At 41.1% G+C, this 21,337-nt stretch overlaps 1 protein-coding gene across 1 annotated transcript in view; it reads left to right on the top strand.

The window, feature by feature from the left end:
* The window catches only part of ADGRV1 (adhesion G protein-coupled receptor V1), a 681,209-nt gene that overhangs the window by 191,287 nt on the left and 468,585 nt on the right, over positions 1-21,337 (top strand). The window contains exons 35-36 of the mRNA XM_075837359.1: positions 155-364; positions 866-996. Of these exons, the coding sequence (XP_075693474.1) occupies positions 155-364; positions 866-996 (341 nt within the window). The remainder of the gene's footprint in view (positions 1-154; positions 365-865; positions 997-21,337) is intronic.

Genomic DNA, 21,337 nt, shown 5'->3' with positions numbered 1-21,337 from the left:
TGTGGCACCTAGGGGGGGCCCAGTTAAAAGTTTGCTATGGGGCCCAGTCTTTCCTAGTTATTGCCGTGGTGTCTATAAAATGTATTTGTAGATACTGGAGATAAATATACAGTATAACTTCCACTAATCTAACACGATTTTCCTTTTGTGGCAGGTGAAACAAGTAAAGTAATATCAGTAATGATACTGGATGATTCAGATCCAGAGGATAATGAAAGTATTGTAGTCGGGCTGACACATACGGAAGGAGGAAGCCGCATTCTTCCTAGCTCCAACACAGTTACCATAGTTATTTTGGCAAATGATAATATTGCTGGCAAGGTTGGTTTTCATACAGCTTCAAGGTCGGTCATTGGTCAAGAAGGTATGTTCTGTTTGTGGTTCTTAGATATATTTTGTTATAGTTTTTAAAGAAAATAAGTGATACTGAGCTGTATGCAAAAAAATATTATGGGTGATGCAGACCTTATTTTAGATATATCCGGTATAATAACGCATAAGACTATATTCACAAGCAGCGTATTTGCAGCTATTAGGCTTTTCGGCACAACATGAAGGCTAGGCTTACATCACGTTCTCCTGTGCCTATTTTTAGATCAAAAGTAGGATCGAATTGTGGCACAAGTAGATGGGAAACACTCCCTAATATTAATTTAGGGAATGTTTCCCCTCTTACTTGTGCCATGATCTAATCATACTTTTGATCTAAAAAGACGTACGAGAAAACTAATCTATTGAACATGATGTTAACCTAGCATTATACCTTAATACTCTCTCAACACATACCGTCTGAGCAATTATCCTTTTATTATATTAGAAAGTTAAATATCTGAATATGCTTTAATCTTATTGTGTAATATTATAGGTGAAAAACTGCTGTTCAATGTATTACGGACTGCGCCTGGCCGAGGCAATGTGACTGTTCACTGGAAAATTGTTGGACACCATATAGAACTGAACTTTGAAAACAGCACAGGATTTATTTTCTTCCCAGATGTAAGTGTATTAACATGTCCGCATAAATAATGAAACTGGATATTTTGCAATTTTAATGTCATCTAATCTTTTACTGTGGTAATCCATATTGTTTTATGGCATAAATCCAAAAATATTTTATTTTTCTATTCTGAGTCCTTTCTATAATTCAATATAAGGGTGTGGTTTTTATAAATTTTTTTTTTATATAGATTTGTTTTCAGGGCCTAAAAAGCATGCCTGCATTTGCTCAAAATGTGTTTTTTCCATTCAGATCCCCATTGAAGTGATGCATTTTTTAATCAGTTTGCATCCTATAAAAAATTGATTATATTCATTAGCGAATCATTTACTTCATGGTTTTTTTTTGTTTTGTTTTTTAACAAAACACTATTTATTGAAAATATTACTGTGAATGAGGCCTTAACCCCTTCAGGACCCAGACAGTTTTGGCCTTCAAGACCCAGCCGATTTTTTCAAATCGGGCATGTGTTACTTTATGTGGTAATAACATTGGAATGCTTTTACCTATCCAAGCGATTCTGAGACTGTTTTCTCATGACATGTTGTACTTTATGTTAGTGAAAAAATTTGGTCGATAATTTTGGTATTTATTTCTGAAAAACACCAAAATGTAGAAAAAATGTGCAAAAATTATAATTTTTCTAAATGTAAACGTATCTGCTTGTAAAACAGATAGTAATACCACACAAAATAGTTACTAGTTAACATTTCCCATATGTCTACTTTATGTTTGCATAGTTTTTTGAGCGTTCTTTTATTTTTCTAGGTTGTTATAAGGCTTAGAACTTTAGCAGCAATTGCTCATATTTTAAAGAAAATTTAAAAGGCCATTTTTTCAGGGACCAGTTCAGTTCTGAAGTCGCTTTGAGGCTATATTAGAAAATCCCCTGAAGTCACCCTATTTTGAAAACTGCACCCCTCAAGGTATTCGAATAAGCCTTTAGACATTTCACAGGAAATAAAGCAGAATATAAAGTAGAGGTGAAATTTACAATTGAATTTTTTTTTGCCAAAATTCATTTCCAATAAAAAAAAATTGTAACATAGAAGGTTTTTCAAAATAGAAAATATATATATGGGAGGTATCCTCCAGCTCACCTTCAGCAGAATCACGCAGCTTGCTGCATCCGGATCCTCGTGTCGGCACACGATCAATGAAACTAACAGAGAAACAAGGAAGGATCCAGCGCCAAGAAGGTTTTACCTGAGAAATGCGACTCAATCTTTTATTGCCAAGATTCTGCAGTTTTTAGAAATATCCCACATGTGGTCCTAGTGCGCTAATGGACTGAAACACAGGCCTCAGAAGCAAAGGAGCACCTAGTGGATTTAGGGTCTCCTTTTTTTTAGAATGTATTTTAGGCACCTTGTCAGGTTTGAAGAGGTCATGTGGTGCCAAAACAGTGGAAAAACCCCAAAAGTGACCCAATTTTGGAAACTACACCTAGAAATTTTTCGTATTTACAAGGATTAACGAAGAAAATGCACCCCAACATTTGTAAAGCAATGTCTCCCGATTACAGCAATACCCCATATGTGGTAATAACCTGCTGATTGGACCCACAGCAGGGCTCAGAAGGAAAGGAGCGCCATTTGGATTTTGGAGCACGGATTTTGCTGGATTGGTTTTCGGTGCCATGTCGCGTTTGCAACACCCTAGAGGGACAAAAACAGGGGAAATCCCCCAAAAGTGACCCTATTTTGGAAACAACACCTCTCAAGGAATCTATCTAGGGGTATAGTTCGCATTTTGACCACACAGGTTTTTCGCTAAATATATTGGAATTAGGCCTCATGCACACGAACGTATTTTTTACTGTCCGTAAATACTGGCGTAAATATGGGTTCTTGGTCACACGTATTCGACCCGTATTGCACCAGTATTTACGGACCCGTGCCCGTAAATACGGGTCCGGTGTCACCCGTATTCCACCCGTATTTACGGGCACATTTTCGCTGCAAAATTACACTGCAGTAATCGGCAGCCCTTCTCTCTATCAGTGCAGGATAGAGAGAAGGGACAGCCCTTTCCGCAATAAAAGTAAAAGAAATTCAAAACTTACCCGGCCGTTGTCTTGGTGACGCGTCCCTCTCTTGACATCCAGCCCGACCTCCCTGGATGACGCGGCAGTCCATGTGACCGCTGCAGCCTGTGATTGGCCTGTGATTGGCTGCAGCGGTCACATGGGCTGAAACGTCACCCCAGGAGGCCGGACTGGAGGAAGAAGCAGGGAGTTCTTGGTAAGTATGAACGTCTTTTTTTTTTTTACAGGTTGATCTATATTGTCATTGGTAGTTTCTGTCCAGGGTGCTGAAAGAGTTACTGCCGATCATTTAACTCTTTCAGTACCCTGGACAGTGACTATCTCCTGACGTCGCCTAGTAACGCTCCCGTAATTACGGGTGCACACACGTAGTCACCCGTAATTACGGGAGCCCCATAGACTTCTATGGGCCTGCCCGTGCCGTAATTACGGCCTGAAATAGGACATGTTCTATATTTTTCAACGGCACGGGCACCTTCCTGTAAGCATACAGGGAGATACCCGTGGCCAATAGAAGTCCATGGGCCCGTAAAAACGTGCCGTAATTACGGACTGTAATTATGGGCGTTTTTACGTTCGTGTGCATGGGGCCTAAGTCTGTAAAAATGAAAACCTACTGTTTTTCTGAAAAACCATAGAGATTTTTAATATTTACAAGGAATAACGAAGAAAATGTACCCCAACATTTGTAAAGCAATGTGTCCCAATTACTGCAATACCCCATATGTGGTAATAAACTGCTGATTGGACCCACAGCAGGGCTCAGAAGGAAAGGAGCGCCATTTGGATTTTGGAGCACGGATTTTGCTGGATTGGTTTTCGGTGCCATGTCGCGTTTGCAACGCCCTAGAGGGACCAAAACAGTGGAAACACCCCAAAAGTGACCCAATTTTGGAAACTACACCTCTCAAGGAATTTATCTAGGGGTCTAGTTAGCGTTTTGACCACACAGGTTTTTTGCTAAATATATTGGAATTAGTCTGTAAAAATAAAAACCTACTGTTTTTCTGAAAAAAACATAGAAATTTTTAATATTTACAAGGAATAACGAAGAAAATGCACACCAACATTTGTAAAGCAATGTCTCCCGATTACGGAAATACCCCATATGTTGTAATAAACTGCTGATTGGACCCACAGCAGGGCTCAGAAGGGAAGGAGCGCCATTTGGATTTTGGAGCACAGATTTTGCTGGAATGGTTTTCGGTGCCATATCGCGTTTGCAACGCCCTGGAGGGACCAAAACACTGGAAACCCCCAAAGTTACCCCATTTTGGAAACACCTCTCAAGGAACTTTTCTAGGGGTATAGTGAAAATTTAGACCCCACGGGTCTTTTGCAGAATTTATTAGCATTAGGCCATGAAAATGAATATCACAATTTTTTTCCACTAAAATGTTGCATTTTCTAATTTTCACAAGGGATAAAGGAGAAAAAAACAACCAATTTTTGTAAAGCAATTTCTCCCCAGTACGGAAATACCCCACATGGGGTCATACATATTTTTCATTAGAAATGAATTAACCCTTTCCGGACTGATCCATTTTTTGCTTTCTTATTTTCGTTTTATTACTGCCCACGTTCTTAGAGCCATAACTTTTTTATTTTTCCGTCAGTAGAGCGGTGTGAGGGCTTATTTCTTGCGGGAGGAGCTGTAGTTTCTATTGACCCCATTTAAAGTGCCATAAAATGTACTGGGAAACTGAAAACAAATTCTTAGCGGGCTGATATAGGAAAAAAATCTTATTCCACTTTTTGGGGTTTTCGTTTTTGCAGCTTTCGCCGTGCGGTAAGAACGAAAACTGTACTTTATTCTGCGGCTCAATACAATTACGGTGATACCAAATTTATATATAGTTGTTTTTTTATATTATACTACTTTTACAAAGAAAAATCTATTTGTTAAAATAACAATTGTTTTGTTTCACCACATTCTGAGAGCCGTAACTTTTTTATTTTTCGGTTGATTGAGCGGTGTGGGGGCTTATTTTTTTGCGGGACGAGCTGTAGTTTTTATTGGTACCATTTTTTTGGTACATAAAAGGTGATCGAAAAGTTTTATTTAATTTTTTTTGAGAGCTAAAGTGACAAAAAAAGAGCAATTTTGGTTGTTTCAATTATTTACATTTTTTACGGTGTTCACCGTGCGAGTTAAATAATGGTATATTGTAATAGTTCGGCCTTTTACGGACATAGCGATACCAATTTTGTTTATTTTTTTTACATTACTTTAGAAGAAAAATGGGAAAAGGTTTTTTTTTTAACTTTAGACTTTTTTCTTTCTCACTACTAAAAACTTTAATTCTTCTACACATTTTATTAGTCCCCTTAGGGGACGTGAACCAGCGATCATTGGATACTAATGTATTGCAGTATATTGTTATTTTTACAGGCTTCTGTAACCACACGATCGCAGTTCCTATCCCTTAGTCCTGGGTGTCAGCTGTAATACACAGCTGACACACGCAGCGTATGGAGCAGGCTCAGCACGTGAGCCCGCACCATACATCAACCCCCGCACCATGATGTGCTATTAAGTCATAGTGCGCAAAGGGGTTAATGCACAGCGGATGGTGTGAATATTGCAATTTTCCACTGATATGCCATTTTAGTGCATAATATGTTGTGCCCAGTTTGTGCCACTGAAGACAAATACCTCATAAAAAGTTAAGCGTGTTCTCTCGGGTATGGTGATGCCATATATGTAGGCGCAAACTGCTGTTTGGCCACGCTGCATGGCTCAGAAGGGAGGGACGCCATTTTGCTTTTGGAGTGCAGATTTTGCTTGTTAGTAGTTCTGTTTGGGGTTTTACTGGTATTTCAGTTTATAATGTGGGGGCATATGTAATCTGTGCTGGGTACATCAGGGCATAATAAGAGGGTATAATAATGCGGTAAATAAAAAATAATTCATAGATATGTTGCCAGTGTCGCACTGATAAATGGCACCCGACCTTATCTGATTTTGGAACACTCTGCACATTTTGCATCGCCATATTCTGAGAGCCAGAACTTTTTTATTTTTTCACCACCGGAGCTGTGTGAGGGCTTATTTGTTGTGGGACCATCTGTAGTTTTCATTGGTACCATTTTGGGGTACATGCAATTTTTTTGATCACTTTTTATTACATTTTTTTGCAAACTGGGTGACCAAAAACAAGCAATTCTGACAATGTTTTTTAGTGTATTTTTTTGCAGCGTTCACCGTGTGCTATAAATGACAGTTTTACTTTATTTTGCAGGTCGGCATGATTACGGCGATACCATATGTATATAGGTTTTTTTATGTTTTGCAGCGTTTGCGCAATAAAATCACTTTTTTATAAAATAATTTATTTTCTGTGTCACCATATTCTGAGAGCCGTAACTTTTTAATTTTTTGCGGGATGGGTTGTAGTTTTTATCGGTACTATTTTCAGGGTACATGCGACTTTTTGATCACTTTTTATTCTTTTTTTTTGGGAGGGGTGGTGACCAAAAAAAAGCGATTCTGGTGTTGTTTTTTATTGATTTTTTGTGGGTTTTTCATCGTGCGGGAAAAATAACATTATAGTTTTATAGTTTGGGTTGTTACGAACGCGGCGATACCAAAAATGTGTACCTTTTTTTAATGTGTTAATTTTTTTCCTATAATGAAAGTCTTGTTATAGGAAAAAAATCATTTTTTGTTTATATAACTTATAACTTTTATTTTTACACTTTTTTTTAAAAACATTTTTATTACTTTTTTTTACTTGTCCCACTAGGGGACATTTAGACTTGCAGCTATGATCGCTGCTAGAGTACATTACACTACCTACGTAGTGTAATGTGTTCTAACTGTCATTGTGACGTGATAGTACATGGCAAAACGGAGGTCATTGTCTGGTCTCTGATTTCCACGACAAGCATCGGCAGCCCCCACAATCACTTTGTGGGGGCTGCCGATGTGCTTCAAACCCCTTAAATGCGGTGAACGCAATCTGTCACTGCATTTATGGGGTTAATTGCCGAAATCAGCGGCGATGGTCCGCTGACCGGTAAGACTGGAGTGTCAGCTGTCGGGGACAGCTGACCTCCCGGTTTTCGGACACTGTCCGTTAAGTGTGCGCCGGGAACTACTCCGCAACTGTTCGTCCTGATGCGGGAAGCAAGCCCTCTGTAGGACATACAGTTGTGGCGCAGCGCGTGAAGAGGTTAAACAAATCAAAACTAAATGACGCAACAGCTTAACAACTAAATGTCATTTAGAAGACAAACAGTTAACAGCAAACAAAACACCTTTGTTATCTGTGTGCAAACGGATCCTCCTATTCGCAAAAGCTAAAACCCACAATGACAAAGAAACTACCACGGGAAACGGCTCCAACAAAACCAAATTTTGTTATCATACCAAGCCTGGTACTATCGTTCCGCGTACCATCGACCATTCCAAAATGCACCAAAACCGACTGATCCTGAAGCGTCTGTAAACAAATTCAATTCATCAGAATTCACAAACACAGATTGCCAGACAGGAAATCTAACTATAAACAAAAATTCTCCCTCATATCTACCGAAATCTCAACAAGATAAATCAGGTTCTTTACCCCAGCCAATTGCATAGCTGTGCGTCTACAAAAAACTTTGCCCATTGGCATAACTTTAGACGCAAAAGCCAAAAGACCTAATACAGATTGAATATCCCGAACTGTAGCCTTCTTAACTGAACGCAATTTCATAAGCAACAACTTCATTTTACAAATCTTCTCAACCGGTAGCCTAAACTCAAGAGCAGCGCAATCAATGATAATGCCAAGGTATTCAATACAATTAGTGGGAGGGACAGTTTTATTAATACCTAACGGAACACCAAAAACCTCACAAACTTCAAAAAACATATCTAATAGTTGTGAACAAACTGGAGAATTGACAGTACAAACAAATAAGAAATCATCTAAATAATGGATCATACTTCTAACAGCTACTACCCATTCTAAAAAACTAGAAAAAGCTTCAAAATAAGAACATGACAATGAACATCCCATAAGCAAACATTTATCGAAAAAGAACTGATTATTAAACTGAAAACCTAAAGAACTAAAACACAACAGGTGAATGGGCAATAATCTAAAACCAGCTTCAATGTCGGCCTTAGCCATCCATGCCCCATGCCCAAACTGCTTTACTACATCAACCACCTAGTCAAACGTGTAATAGGAAACTGAAGAAAGTTCTTTGTTAATGCTATGATTTAACCCCTTCCCGCTTTTGGGCGTGACTGTACGTCCAAATTCAAAGTGCGTTCCCGCAATAGGGCGTACAGTCACGCCCTGTAGATAAAGCGTGCACAGGAGCTATGCACGCTTTATCTTCAGCGGCTGTCAGCTGTTATACACAGCTGACATGCCGCTGCAATGGCTGTGATGGCTGTTACCGCCGATCGCAGCCATTTAACCCCTTCAATGCGGCTGTCAATGACGTCTGCCGCATTGAAGTGGTTGACAGAGGGAGGGGCTTCCGACTGTACCCCCCGGGCCCCCCTGCGATTGATCGCGGGTGGCAATGGTTGCTATGGCAACCAGGAAGCCGTTACTAGGCTTCCTGGTTGCCCAGGTACGGTCGCCTATTAGGTCCTGCCTGAGGCAGGACGTAATAGGCTACCTGTCAAATGAAGAATGACAGTTACGATACACTGCACTACATAAGTAGTGCAGTGCATCGTACCAGGGATCAGAAGACCAGATCTTAAAGTCCCCAGGTCAGTGTAATAAAAAAAGTGAAAAAAGTAAAAAAAAAAGTTAAAGAAAAATAAATAAATAAAAGTTAAAAAATAATAAATAAATAATAAAAACAACACTTGCCCTATTTCCCTGATCAACTCCTTTTATTATTAGAAAAAAAATGAAAATATGAAAAAAACCTATACATAATAGGTATCGCCGCGTTCGGAACGGCCTGATCTATAAAAATATCACATTATTTTTACCGCACGGTGAACACCGTAAAATTTTTTAATAAAAAACAATGACAGCATTTTATTTTTTGGTCATCTTGTCTCAAAAAAATGTAATAAAAATTGATCAAAAAGTTGCAAGTAACGCAAAATGGTACCAATAGAAACTACAGTTCGTCATGCATAAAACAAGCTGTCCCGCAGCGATATCAACTAAAAAATAAAAAAGTTATGGCTGTCAGAAAATGGCGACACTAAAACATGATTTTTTTTTAAAAGAGTATTTTTATTGTGGGAACGTAGTGAAACGTAAAAAAACAATATAAATTTGGTGTCGCTGTAATCGTATCGCTCCGCAGAATAAAGTTAACATGTTGTTTATACTGCACGGTGAACACTGTAAAAAAAACCAAAAAAGAAACGTGCTAGAATGGCTGTTTATTTGGTTTCCTCATCTCCCAAAAAATGGAATAAATAGTGATAAAAAAACCGCATGTACCCCAAATTAGAACCAATAAAAATTACAGCTCGTTCCACAAGAAACGCACCCTCACACAGCTCCGTCAACGGAAAAATAACACGTTATGACTCTCAAAACACAATGATGCAAAATGATGCAAAATGACGGCCCAGACTAATTTTTAGGTCCAGTAGAATTTCACTAAATACCCCACATCATCATTTGCTGGACCCCACAGGTGGACCCTGTAGATGCAGCGGAGATGAGGAAACTTTAGGGCCTTGTGCGGCTTATAGGGCTAGTGAAGAAGTCAAATATAAGGCAATACTGGAGCGCAGATATTTTGTATAATACCCAATAAACCCGGCCTGTGTATAAAGTATTGGTTCAAAGCGTACCACACCAATCCATCGATTATTCATTCACCCCATTATTACATCATCCTATTATGACCTGTTGCACTCCGCCCAGCTTGCATATACCCTGATGTACTCCGCCCAGCTTACATATACCCTGATGTATTCCGCCCAGCTCACATATGCCCCCACATTATAAGCTGAAATACCAGTAAAACACCAAGCAAAATCTGTGCTTCAAAAGCCAAATGGTGGTCCAACTGAGCCTGGCAGTGTACCCAAACGGAAATTTATGACCACATATGGGGTATTACTGTATTCTGGAGAACCTGCTTAACAATTTATGGGATGTGTGTCTACGGTGGTACAAGCTGGGCACAATACATTGGGCACTGAAATGGCATATCTGTGGAAAACAGCAATTTTCAATCTGCAACATCTATTGTTTACTCATTTTTGCAAAACACTTGTGCGGTCAAAATGCTCACTACACCCCTAGATCAGTTCTTTGAGGGATCTAGTTTCCAAAATGGGGTAATTTTTCTGGAGTACCACTGTACTGGTACTATAGCTCAATGCAATATGGTGTCAAAAAACGAATCTTGTAAAATCTCCACTCCAAATACTAAATGGCGCTCCTTCCGTTTAGAGCCTTGCTGTGTGTCCAAATAGCAGTTTATGACCACATGTGGGGTATTTCCGTACTCCGGAGAAGTTGCTTTACAAATTTTGGGGTGCTTTTTCTCTCTCATTTATTGAGAAAATTAAAAATTTTGAACTAATGCTACGTGTTATTGGAAAATAATGTAATTTTTCATTTTCACTGCCCATTTGTAATAAAATCTATGAGACACTTGGGGGGTCAAAATGCTCACTACCCCCCTAGATGAATTCCTTAATGGGTGTAGTTTGCCAAATGGAGTCACTTTTGGGTAGTTTCCACTGTACTGGTACCCAAGGGACTTTGCAAAAGCGACATGGTGCAGAAAAACCAATCCAGCAAAATCTGATCACCAAATGGCGCTCCTTCCCTTCTGAGCCCTGATGTGTATTCATACAGTGGTTTATTACCACATATGGGGTATTGCCGTACTCTGGAAAAGTTGCTTTGCAAATGCTATGGTGCTTTTTCTCCTTTATTTGATGAGAAAATGAAACATTTTGACCTAAAGCTACGTCTTAGTGGAAACAAATGTAATTTTAAATTTTTACTGCAGAATTCTAATGAAATCTATGAAATACCTGTGTGGTCAAAATGATCACTACACCCCTAGATGAATTCCTCTAGGGGTGTAGTTTCCCAAATAGAGTCACTATTGGGGGGTTTCCTTTGTTTTTGCACCACAAGACCTCTTCTAACCTGACATGGTGCCTGAAATATAATTTAAGAAAAGGAAGGCCGAAAAATCCACTAGGTGCTCCTTTGCTTCTGGGGCCTTTGTTTCAGTCCAGTAGCGCACTAGGGCCACATGTGGGATATTTCTAAAAACTGCAGAATCAGGGCAATGAATATTCAGTTGTGTTTCTCTTGTAAAAATCTTCGGTATCAAAGGAAAAATTTATTAAATTGGAATTTCTGCAAAAAAAATGAAATTTGCAAATTTCCCTTCCACTTTGCTTTAATTCCTGTGACACGCATAAAGGGTTAAGAAACTTTCTAAATGCTGTTTTGAATACTTTAAGGGGTGCAGTTTTTAAAATGGGGTGATTTGTGGGGGTTACTAATATATAAGGCCCTCAAAGCTACTTCAGATTTGAACTGTTCCCTAAAAAAATAGCCTTTTCAAATTTTCTTGAAAATATGAGAAATTGCTTCTAAACTTATCAGGATGTTCAAAAAATGATGCAAACATAAAGTAGACATATTAGAAATGTTAACTAGTCACTATTTTGTGTGGTATAACTATCTGTCTTACAAGCAGATACATTTGAATTTAGAAAAATGCTAATTTTTGCAAATTTTCTCTAAATTTTGGTGTTTTTCACAAATAAATATTGAATTTATCGACCAAATTTTTCCACTAACATAAAGTACAATATGTCACGAGAAAATAATCTCAGAATCGCTTGGATAGGTAATAGCATTCCGGAGTTATTACCACATAAAGTGACACATGTCAGATTTAAAAAGTGTCATATGGTCCAAAAGTGGCTGCGTCCTTAAGGGGTTAATGAATCACCTTCAGGAAAAGATAGATGATGAATCAAACGAAAAGCATTAGGTTCCTTTTTAGGGACAACTCCCAGCGGAGATAAATGAAAATCATTGAAAGGCGGATACGCAAAAGGGCCAGCTACTCTACCCAAAGCAATTTCTTTAGCTATTTTGATTTCTACCCCTTCAGCACTGGCGTAGCTATAGGGGTCGCAGCGGTTGCAATTGCGACTGGGCCCCAAAGCCAGGGGGGCCCACAACCCCCCGCACCACATCAATAAAAATTTACTATAGTAACTTGGACCGCGGGCCCCTGTTACTATAGTAACAGACTGTACTTACCTTCCTGGTTCCGGATCGCAGCGGAGGTCCTGACGTTAAGCGCTGTGCGCAGCGCATGACGTCACAGCGCTATGCGCCGCGCACAACATCGAGAGGACAGAACTTCCACCGCGGCTGAAGAGGAAGGTAAGATTAGTAGCCCTGACTGGCGGGGTCCGACTCCCGGGACCCGCCAATCAGCTGTTTTGAAGGGGCCACAGCACTCGTACGAGAGCTGCTTCCCCTTCATTCCGGTCACTTCATTCCGGTCACACTGTGAATCGGTGTCGGCGATTCACAGTGTGAGCGAGTAGTGAAATGAAGGGGAAGCAGCTCTCGTACGAGTGCTGCGGCCCCTTCAAAACAGCTGATTGGCGGGTCCCGGGAGACGGACCCCGACACATCAGCTATTGATGGCCTATCCTGAGGACAGGCCATCAATGTTTAGGGACTGCACAACCCCTTTAAGCCTACGATGTAGCAGGCTTAGAGGGCCCATGAGACAGGATCACAGATTGTGTGATCCTGTCTGATGGGCCCTGTATATAAGCCTACCACACTGTAGGTTTAGATACAGGGCCCCAGCACACAGTAATCTTATACTGTATAAGATTACTGTCTGCTGGACCCTGTATCTAAGCCTACCTTGTGGTAGGCTTAGATACAGGGTCCCACAGACAGTATCACACATGGGCCCTGTATCTAAGCCTAACACATATGTTACTAATTGGTTTTTTTGTGTGTTTTCTTACAGGTTCGGTCGTTGGACTACGTCGGATTCCAGGACTACATCAGATTCGAGGACTACTTCGATGACGGCTTTTTTTTTTTATTATCAATAAAATGGTTAATGAGGGTTGTGTGGGGTTTTTTATTTCAATAAAATATTTTTTCTATGTCTTTGTGTTTTTTTTTAAACTATATTACTACCGCCTTAGTAATGGCCACAGGCTGATTGACAGCATCCATTGCTAAGGCGGGGCTTAGTGTTAGCCGGTGCAGAGGCTAACACTAACCCCCTTTATTACCCCGGTACCCACCGCCACCATGGGTGCTGGGAAGAGACGGGTACGATCCCGTACTTGACCATCTGTAGTGATGGACGGCTACATGGGCGGCCGCAGGCTGGTATTATCAGGAGGGGAAAGGCCAAAAACAGTGGCCCTTCCCACCCTGGTAATGCTAGGCTGCTGCTGCTTTATTGTATCTGGCTGGTTATGAAAAATGGGGGGGACCCCACGTCATTTAAAAAAAATAAAAAAAAAAATTATTGGAAAGAACGATGTCGGGTCCCCCCCAATTTTCATAACCAGCCAGATACAACACAGCAGCAGCAGGCAGCATTACCAGGGTTGGAAGGGCCACTGTTTTCGGCCTTCCCCAGCCTAATACTACCAGCCTGCGGCCACCCCGGTGCCTGATCGTCACTACAGATGGTCGGGTACTGGTTCATACCCGGCTCTTCCCAGAACCCCTGGTGGCGGTGGGTACCGGGGTAATAATGAGGGTTAGTGTTGGCCTTTGCACCGGCTAACATTAAGCCCCGCCTTAGTAATGGAGGTTGGCAATCAGCCAGCGGCCATTACTAAGGCGGTGATAATAAAGTTTAAAAAGATACAAGCACAGAGAAAAAATATTTTATTGAAATAAAAAAACACAACCCTCATTAACCATTTTATTGAGAATAAAAAAACGCCGTCATTGAATTCGTCCTCGAATCCGAAGTCCAACAACCGAACCTGTAAAAAAACACAAACACACAAAAATAATCAGTAACACATAAAGAAGCAAAATTATTATTCTTACCTTTCCTGGGTCCAACGCTGGAGCCGCAATGTCAGCGAGCTGAGTCCTGTATCTAATCCGATCGTGTGTGATACTGTCTGCTGGGCCCTATATCTAATCCAATCATGTGTGATACTGTCTGCTGAGCTACTGTATCTAATCCTATCATGTGTAATACTGTCTGCTGAGCCAATGTATCTAATCCTATCATGTGTGATACTGTCTGCTGAGCCACTGTATCTAATCCTATCATGTGTGATACTGTCTGCTGAGCTGTGTATCTAATCCAATCATGTGTGATACTGTCTGCTGAGCCACTGAATCTAATCCTATCATGTGTGATACTGTCTGCTGAGCCACTCTATCTAATCCTATCATGTGTGATACTGTCTGCTGAGCCACTGTATCTAATCCTATCATGTGTGATACTGTCTGCTGAGCCACTGTATCTAATCCTACCATATGTGATACTGTCTGCTGAGCCACTGTATCTAATCTTATCATGTGTGATACTGTCTGCTGAGCCACTGTATCTAATCCTATCATGTGTGATACTGTCTGCTGAGCCACTGTATTTATTCCTATCATGTGTGATACTGTCTGCTGAGCTGCTGTATCTAATCCTATCATGTGTGCTACTGTCTGCTGGGCCCTATCTCTAATCCTATCATGTGTGATACTGTCTGCTGAGCAAATGTATCTAATCCTATCAATAGTTTATAGGGTCGTAGTGCTATAGATATGCTATGCTGTCTCCTATACACACATTTTTTTGGGGTGGACACATATATATTGGGGCTATTTCCCCTGACATTTTAAGTCCTTAGTGACGCCCCTGGCTGCTAGTGCTGCATTGTTGGGTCACTTAGGAGACCCAGCGATGCAGCTGAAAGCTGCGGACCGTCGGCCATGAGAAGTTTGCGGGGGCGGGGGGGCCCTATAAGAACTTTTACATCGGGGCCCATGAGCCTTTAGCTACGCCCCTGCCCTTCAGGATGCAAATGAGCAGATTGTAAATTATCTACCCATGTGTGAAGTCCTGCCTAAATAAACGTTTAAAATGTCTTTATTAAGTAGTATTTAAAATAGGGCACTCATGCCAATATTATACTGTGAATAGGCGTTTGGCAAAACAGAGACACAGTTCCCTGAACAGGTGTAAGAGTAAGATGATGATTGGTACACCTTAGTGTCGATACAACACCCGACAGGAGTAGTGATTACCACCACTCGTCCCATTGCCGCAACGATACAAAGTAGCTCAGTCCAATATGAATGTTCCACAGGCACCAATGCTGGGTGCACCAATTGAAACATGAACAGAGAACTTAGCAAAAATAAATGTGGTCTGTTTGCCACAAGTTAGCAATTTTGAGCAATCTCCCAACGCGTTTCTGCAACCCTCTGAACCAGAGGGGAACGTCCTCAGGGGTATTTGTTAATTGCATATATTGATTTGAGCAGCTACCATACAGCACATATTATGCTGCTGAATTCGTGTATTCTCAGGAGCGCAATGAGACACTAATGCCTGGTCTAACTCGCGCCGGAGACTCTCACAAGATTTATACAGCTAGCCCCGCCTAGCCGACGGGCGGAATAGAACGGACATAGCCAATCGGTGTGTCACATCGTATAAGTATCGCCCACCGATCGGACCTGCCCATGGTAACATAGACGCCAATCAGATAGATGCATAAAGCATCAGTAGTTACTAGGGGAATACAGGCGGTTTATACATACGTTTGATAAATAAACGAATAGGTGTGAATATGTGCCAAGCATAGAGCAGACTGACTATGTGAATATTGCGGTAGTAACCTACAAATAATGCCGATGACAATCTCTTATCTACACAATAAGTGAAAGGTGCACGTAAGATGGATAAATGGGAAAGAATAAACCACCTGTGAAACCAGCAAAGTATCACAGAAAACCTAAGTGATGAGAAAGATGTTAAATTGCAGAATAGCACAAAAGATGAGAAATCAATGAGCAAAAGAAAACCAATAGGATCTACCATCGCTCGCTTAAAGACCGAGCTGTATTTGATACATTGTTGTAGATGAGCGAATGAAGATGTAATTGTTGGCATAGACGAGCAAGAGAACTAAAGGAAGGAAAGAAAGGACAGATGTTCATTAAGTCCAGATGGACTAACTGTTTTCATTCTGAATATCCATTGGGCTTCCTTCTGGAGGATTTTTTTTATCCCAATCACCTCCTCTGGTTGGTGGCACAATGTGTTCCATCCCCTGAAATTTCAAGACAGTGGAATCACCAAAATGATGTTCCCATACATGTCTAGAGACAGAGGTATCTTCCTTCCTATTTATGTCACAGATGTGATCTCTAATCCTCCGTCTAAATTTGCGTCTAGTCTTTTCAACATACTGGATACCACAGACACAGGTGATAAGATACACTACTCCCTTAGTCAAACAGTTGATAAAGGATCTCGTGTAAAAGTTCTCGCCTGTGGTTGTACTTGCAAATTTACGGGTACTAAGAATGGAGCAACAGGCTTTGCATCTGCCACATTTAAACGTCCCTTTCGTATTAGATGACAGCCAGGTAGTATTTTTTACTTCAAGATGGCTATGAACTAACCTATCTTTAATATTTCGACCTCTTTTGAAGGTAATAAGTGGTCTGTCACCTACCACGTCAGAAATACAGGAACAACACATTACTTTCCTGGATGTTAAAATTGAAAAAACAGAGATAGGTTATCTACGAACGAATATGTACAGAAAAGACACCGCAACCAATAATTTGCTTAGATGGGATAGCTGGCATCCTGTCCCACTTAAGAAAGGCATACCCAAGGGGCAATACATTAGGGCAAGACGCAACTGTACCACAATTTCGGATTTTAAATCAACAGCTAATGGTCTGAGAGACAGATTTGTGCGGAGAGGGTATCCGAATCATGTGCTGAAAACTGCATATCAACACGCTATGGGCGCTAATAGAGACAGCTTGTTAAACCCCAGAACACGTTCAATACAGGAGGAGACAATTAGAGTGATAGGTACCTATGATGCTGCACATCATGAGGTCAGGAGAATACTCACCCTCTACTGGGATATCCTCAAATCGGACCCAGATGTAGGCAACCTGGTAGGTGACAGACCACTTATTACCTTCAAAAGAGGTCGAAATATTAAAGATAGGTTAGTTCATAGCCATCTTGAAGTAAAAAATACTACCTGGCTGTAATCTAATACGAAAGGGACGTTTAAATGTGGCAGATGCAAAGCCTGTTGCTCCATTCTTAGTACCCGTAAATTTGCAAGTACAACCACAGGCGAGAACTTTTACACGAGATCCTTTATCAACTGTTTGACTAAGGGAGTAGTGTATCTTATCACCTGTGTCTGTGGTATCCAGTATGTTGGAAAGACTAGACGCGAATTTAGACGGAGGATTAGAGATCACATCTTTGACATAAATAGGAAGGAAGATACCTCTGTCTCTAGACATGTATGGGAACATCATTCTGGTGATTCCACTGTCTTGAAATTTCAGGGGATGGAACACATTGTGCCACCAACCAGAGGAGGTGATTGGGATAAAAAAAATCCTCCAGAAGGAAGCCCAATGGATATTCAGAATGAAAACAGTTAGTCCATCTGGACTTAATGAACATCTGTCCTTTCTTTCCTTCCTTTAGTTCTCTTGCTCGTCTATGCCAACAATTACATCTTCATTCGCTCATCTACAACAATGTATCAAATACAGCTCGGTCTTTAAGCGAGCGATGGTAGATCCTATTGGTTTTCTTTTGCTCATTGATTTCTCATCTTTTGTGCTATTCTGCAATTTAACATCTTTCTCATCACTTAGGTTTTCTGTGATACTTTGCTGGTTTCACAGGTGGTTTATTCTTTCCCATTTATCCATCTTACGTGCACCTTTCACTTATTGTGTAGATAAGAGATTGTCATCGGCATTATTTGTAGGTTACTACCGCAATATTCACATAGTCAGTCTGCTCTATGCTTGGCACATATTCACACCTATCCGTTTATTTATCAAACGTATGTATAAACCGCCTGTATTCCCCTAGTAACTACTGATGCTTTATGCATCTATCTGATTGGCATCTATGTTACCATGGGCAGGTCCGATCGGTGGGCGTTACTTATAAGCTGTGACACACCGATTGGCTATGTCCGTTCTATTCTGCCCGTCGGCTAGGCGGGGCTAGCTGTATAAATCTTGTGAGAGTCTCCGGCGCGAGTTAGACCAGGCATTAGTGTCTCATTGCGCTCCTGAGAATACACGAATTCAGCAGCATAATATGTGCTGTATGGTAGCTGCTCAAATCAATATATGCAATTAACAAATACCCCTGAGGACGTTCCCCTCTGGTTCAGAGGGTTGCAGAAACGCGTTGGGAGATTGCTCAAAATTGCTAACTTGTGGCAAACAGACCACATTTATTTTTGCTAAGTTCTCTGTTCATGTTTCAATTGGTGCACCCAGCATTGGTGCCTGTGGAACATTCATATTGGACTGAGCTACTTTGTATCGTTGCGGCAAACGGACGAGTGGTGGTAATCACTACTCCTGTCGGGTGTTGTATCGACACTAAGGTGTACCAATCATCATCTTACTCTTACACCTGTTCAGGGAACTGTGTCTCTGTTTTGCCAAACGCCTATTCACAGTATAATATTGGCATGAGTGCCCTATTTTAAATACTACTTAATAAAGACATTTTAAACGTTTATTTAGGCAGGACTTCATTTATATCAATATTAAACGTACACTAATTATCCTGTTACCATTGGAATTTATTATATCTACCCATGTGCAGGCGAATCCTGAAAAAATAGGAAACTGAAAACCAAAACCCTCAGTGAGCAACTGTGCCATCTGACGATTTGGGTACTTATCGAGCCAAGGCAACATGTTCACCAGCTTTACCGGCGTCTAGGTTTTTTGCCAATTACTCCTTTGCCAAGGATTGAGATGGCAGATTTGCTTTTTTGAAACACCTAGACATGGAGTGGTTACCCCCACAAAAGGAACATGCGAGTTTATATTTGCAGGTGTGCGGCCACGTGCAGAGAGTCATTAAATACAAAACATGTGCCTTTACAAAATGTTCCTATTTGTGAGGTAACTCAGGGGGCTACAGGTTTCTGAGGAGTCATCAAGTTTAACCACAGTCCTACGTACTTAACCCCCCATTTCAACCAGGGAAAAACAGAAAACTTCTGTCTAAAATTCTCTTCATATAGAAACCAACTAAAACCTCCAAAATTCCTATAGGCCTCCAACACAATATCTACTTGTTGGAATAAACCTGATCATTTCTCAGGGAATTTTTCTCCTAAAATACTGGAATAAATACAAAAGGCTTAAAGCCAATTGTTAAAATTTGGGCACTGGACGTCGCCTGTCTTCTTCTGATTTAAGAGAGAGAGATGTTATCGTTAGCTGAAGGGGATAAGTGGAATCCTAACGGGGAAACAGAGGACACGTCAGTGCTTCTTTATAACAATGCTTAGATACCTCCTTAGAGCACCTCGGGGATGCCATGGACTCAGCATCACTAGTCCACGGGTCATTGGAGGGATCAATAGATCTCCAGGCCCCTGCTACATTTAATGGGGTACTAGCTGGGGATGGGGAAACAGCCCTGCTATGAGCAGCAGCTGCGGGAGCAGAAGCGGAGTTCTGCAGGGATGAAACTAAAGTGGACAGTTGCCCTAACAGGGGTGTGAGATTCGCATGTGGTAAACGACACTCACCAATCCTGACGGGATGCTGCTCCACTGGATCCTGATGTCCTGAAGATGCCACAATTGAGGCCCGGAGACCATCTACAGCATTAAGCTGGCAATCTCTGTGGGCCTGCCGAGGTTGCGCTTGGGCGGCACCTTGTAATTCACAGGCAGAAGCAGGAAATAATCTAGGTTGTGGGTCCTGAAGTAGTCCAGGGAAAACTCTGCTGGATGAAGCGCTGGTGGTCACTGGAACAGGGAGCATCCGATCTTCAGTCCATCCTCTTCTGTGCCGTCCTCTGATAGGCAAAGGGGAATACATCCGACGTCGACGCCTATTGCGTAAGCCCGAGCGTCCTGCATCATTAGCTGCCGCCAGAACTTCTTCTTCTACAGCCGCTGACCTCAACACTCCAGATGCTTCCCCTGCGCTTACCGCTTCACCTCCGCTCCTGGACCTTAAAACAGCATCGCTCCGGAGCTCCAACAGACAGAAATCCAACCAAGCTGACGTTTCTGAAGATGTCGCCCGAGTCCTCAACTCCTCGATCAGCACCTCCATGGTAGCGGTAAGTATAAGCTAGTCCTTGGGTCCATTGTCCTGGGTCCAGGCAGCAAAACACTTCTTCTAGGAATATGTCAGATGGATTGCCAAGACCACCGCATTTTCCTGATTTATATCTACCATAACTAATCACCGGACCACACCTCCTTCACCAATCCCTGACTGTCGCTAAGGCCCTAAACTATCCTAACTGTCACATAGGCCACAGCTGTGGCCCAATGACAGTCATCACGGGCAAACTTCATAGTCTGCCCTGATACCGCCAACCCTATCTATCTATAAACCAGGGATGTCTGTAATCCCACGTAGAACCCTCCTAAAGGGTCTGGGTTCCTTCATTCTGGTGGTTTAGTAATCTGTACTTTATAATCATTCTATCTTTACTGTAATGGAAATCATCTCTCCATGCATTGACTTCCTGGTGATCCTGTAATAGAATTGTTTTTATACATAGCAGCCAATCTGGACAAATTTGCCAAAAAATATAATCTGGATTTATTTCAACCATATGAACGATTTTCGATTTGAATCTGGATTTTCTTATTTTTGTTAAATAAACGGAAAAAAAAATACCAAGACGGTATACATAGTGCATTGCTAGTATACAATGTACACTATATATGGTGTGGTGCACAAAAGAGCAGTCTGAGAACAGTGAAACCTGAGGTAAAATACACATATAAGGCTCCATCACACCAGATCACATCACTTTTTTCTCTATGGTTAGCGTGTACGCCAGAAAAGCTCCAGATGTACACACTTAAGGTGTCCTTAGATTGCCATTAGCCCGACAGAGGCCAAAAGAGGATCTTTTTGTTGTCTATTGGACCGGTATATAGTGGTATACTACAAAAAATAAAGTAGACAGACATACATTTAACATTACTATAACTCACAACAATGTCTCCAGGCACAAATATGGAGTTTTACACATTATGGGGGAGATGTTTTAAAACTAGTGCAAGGCAAAAGTTACATAGTTGCCCATAGCAATGAATC

The sequence above is a fragment of the Rhinoderma darwinii genome, chromosome 1, assembly GCF_050947455.1.
Source record: "Rhinoderma darwinii isolate aRhiDar2 chromosome 1, aRhiDar2.hap1, whole genome shotgun sequence".
NCBI classification, from domain to species: Eukaryota; Metazoa; Chordata; class Amphibia; order Anura; family Rhinodermatidae; genus Rhinoderma; species Rhinoderma darwinii.
Note: the sequence above shows the minus strand (reverse complement) of the source record. Positions and strands in the feature narration are given on the sequence as shown.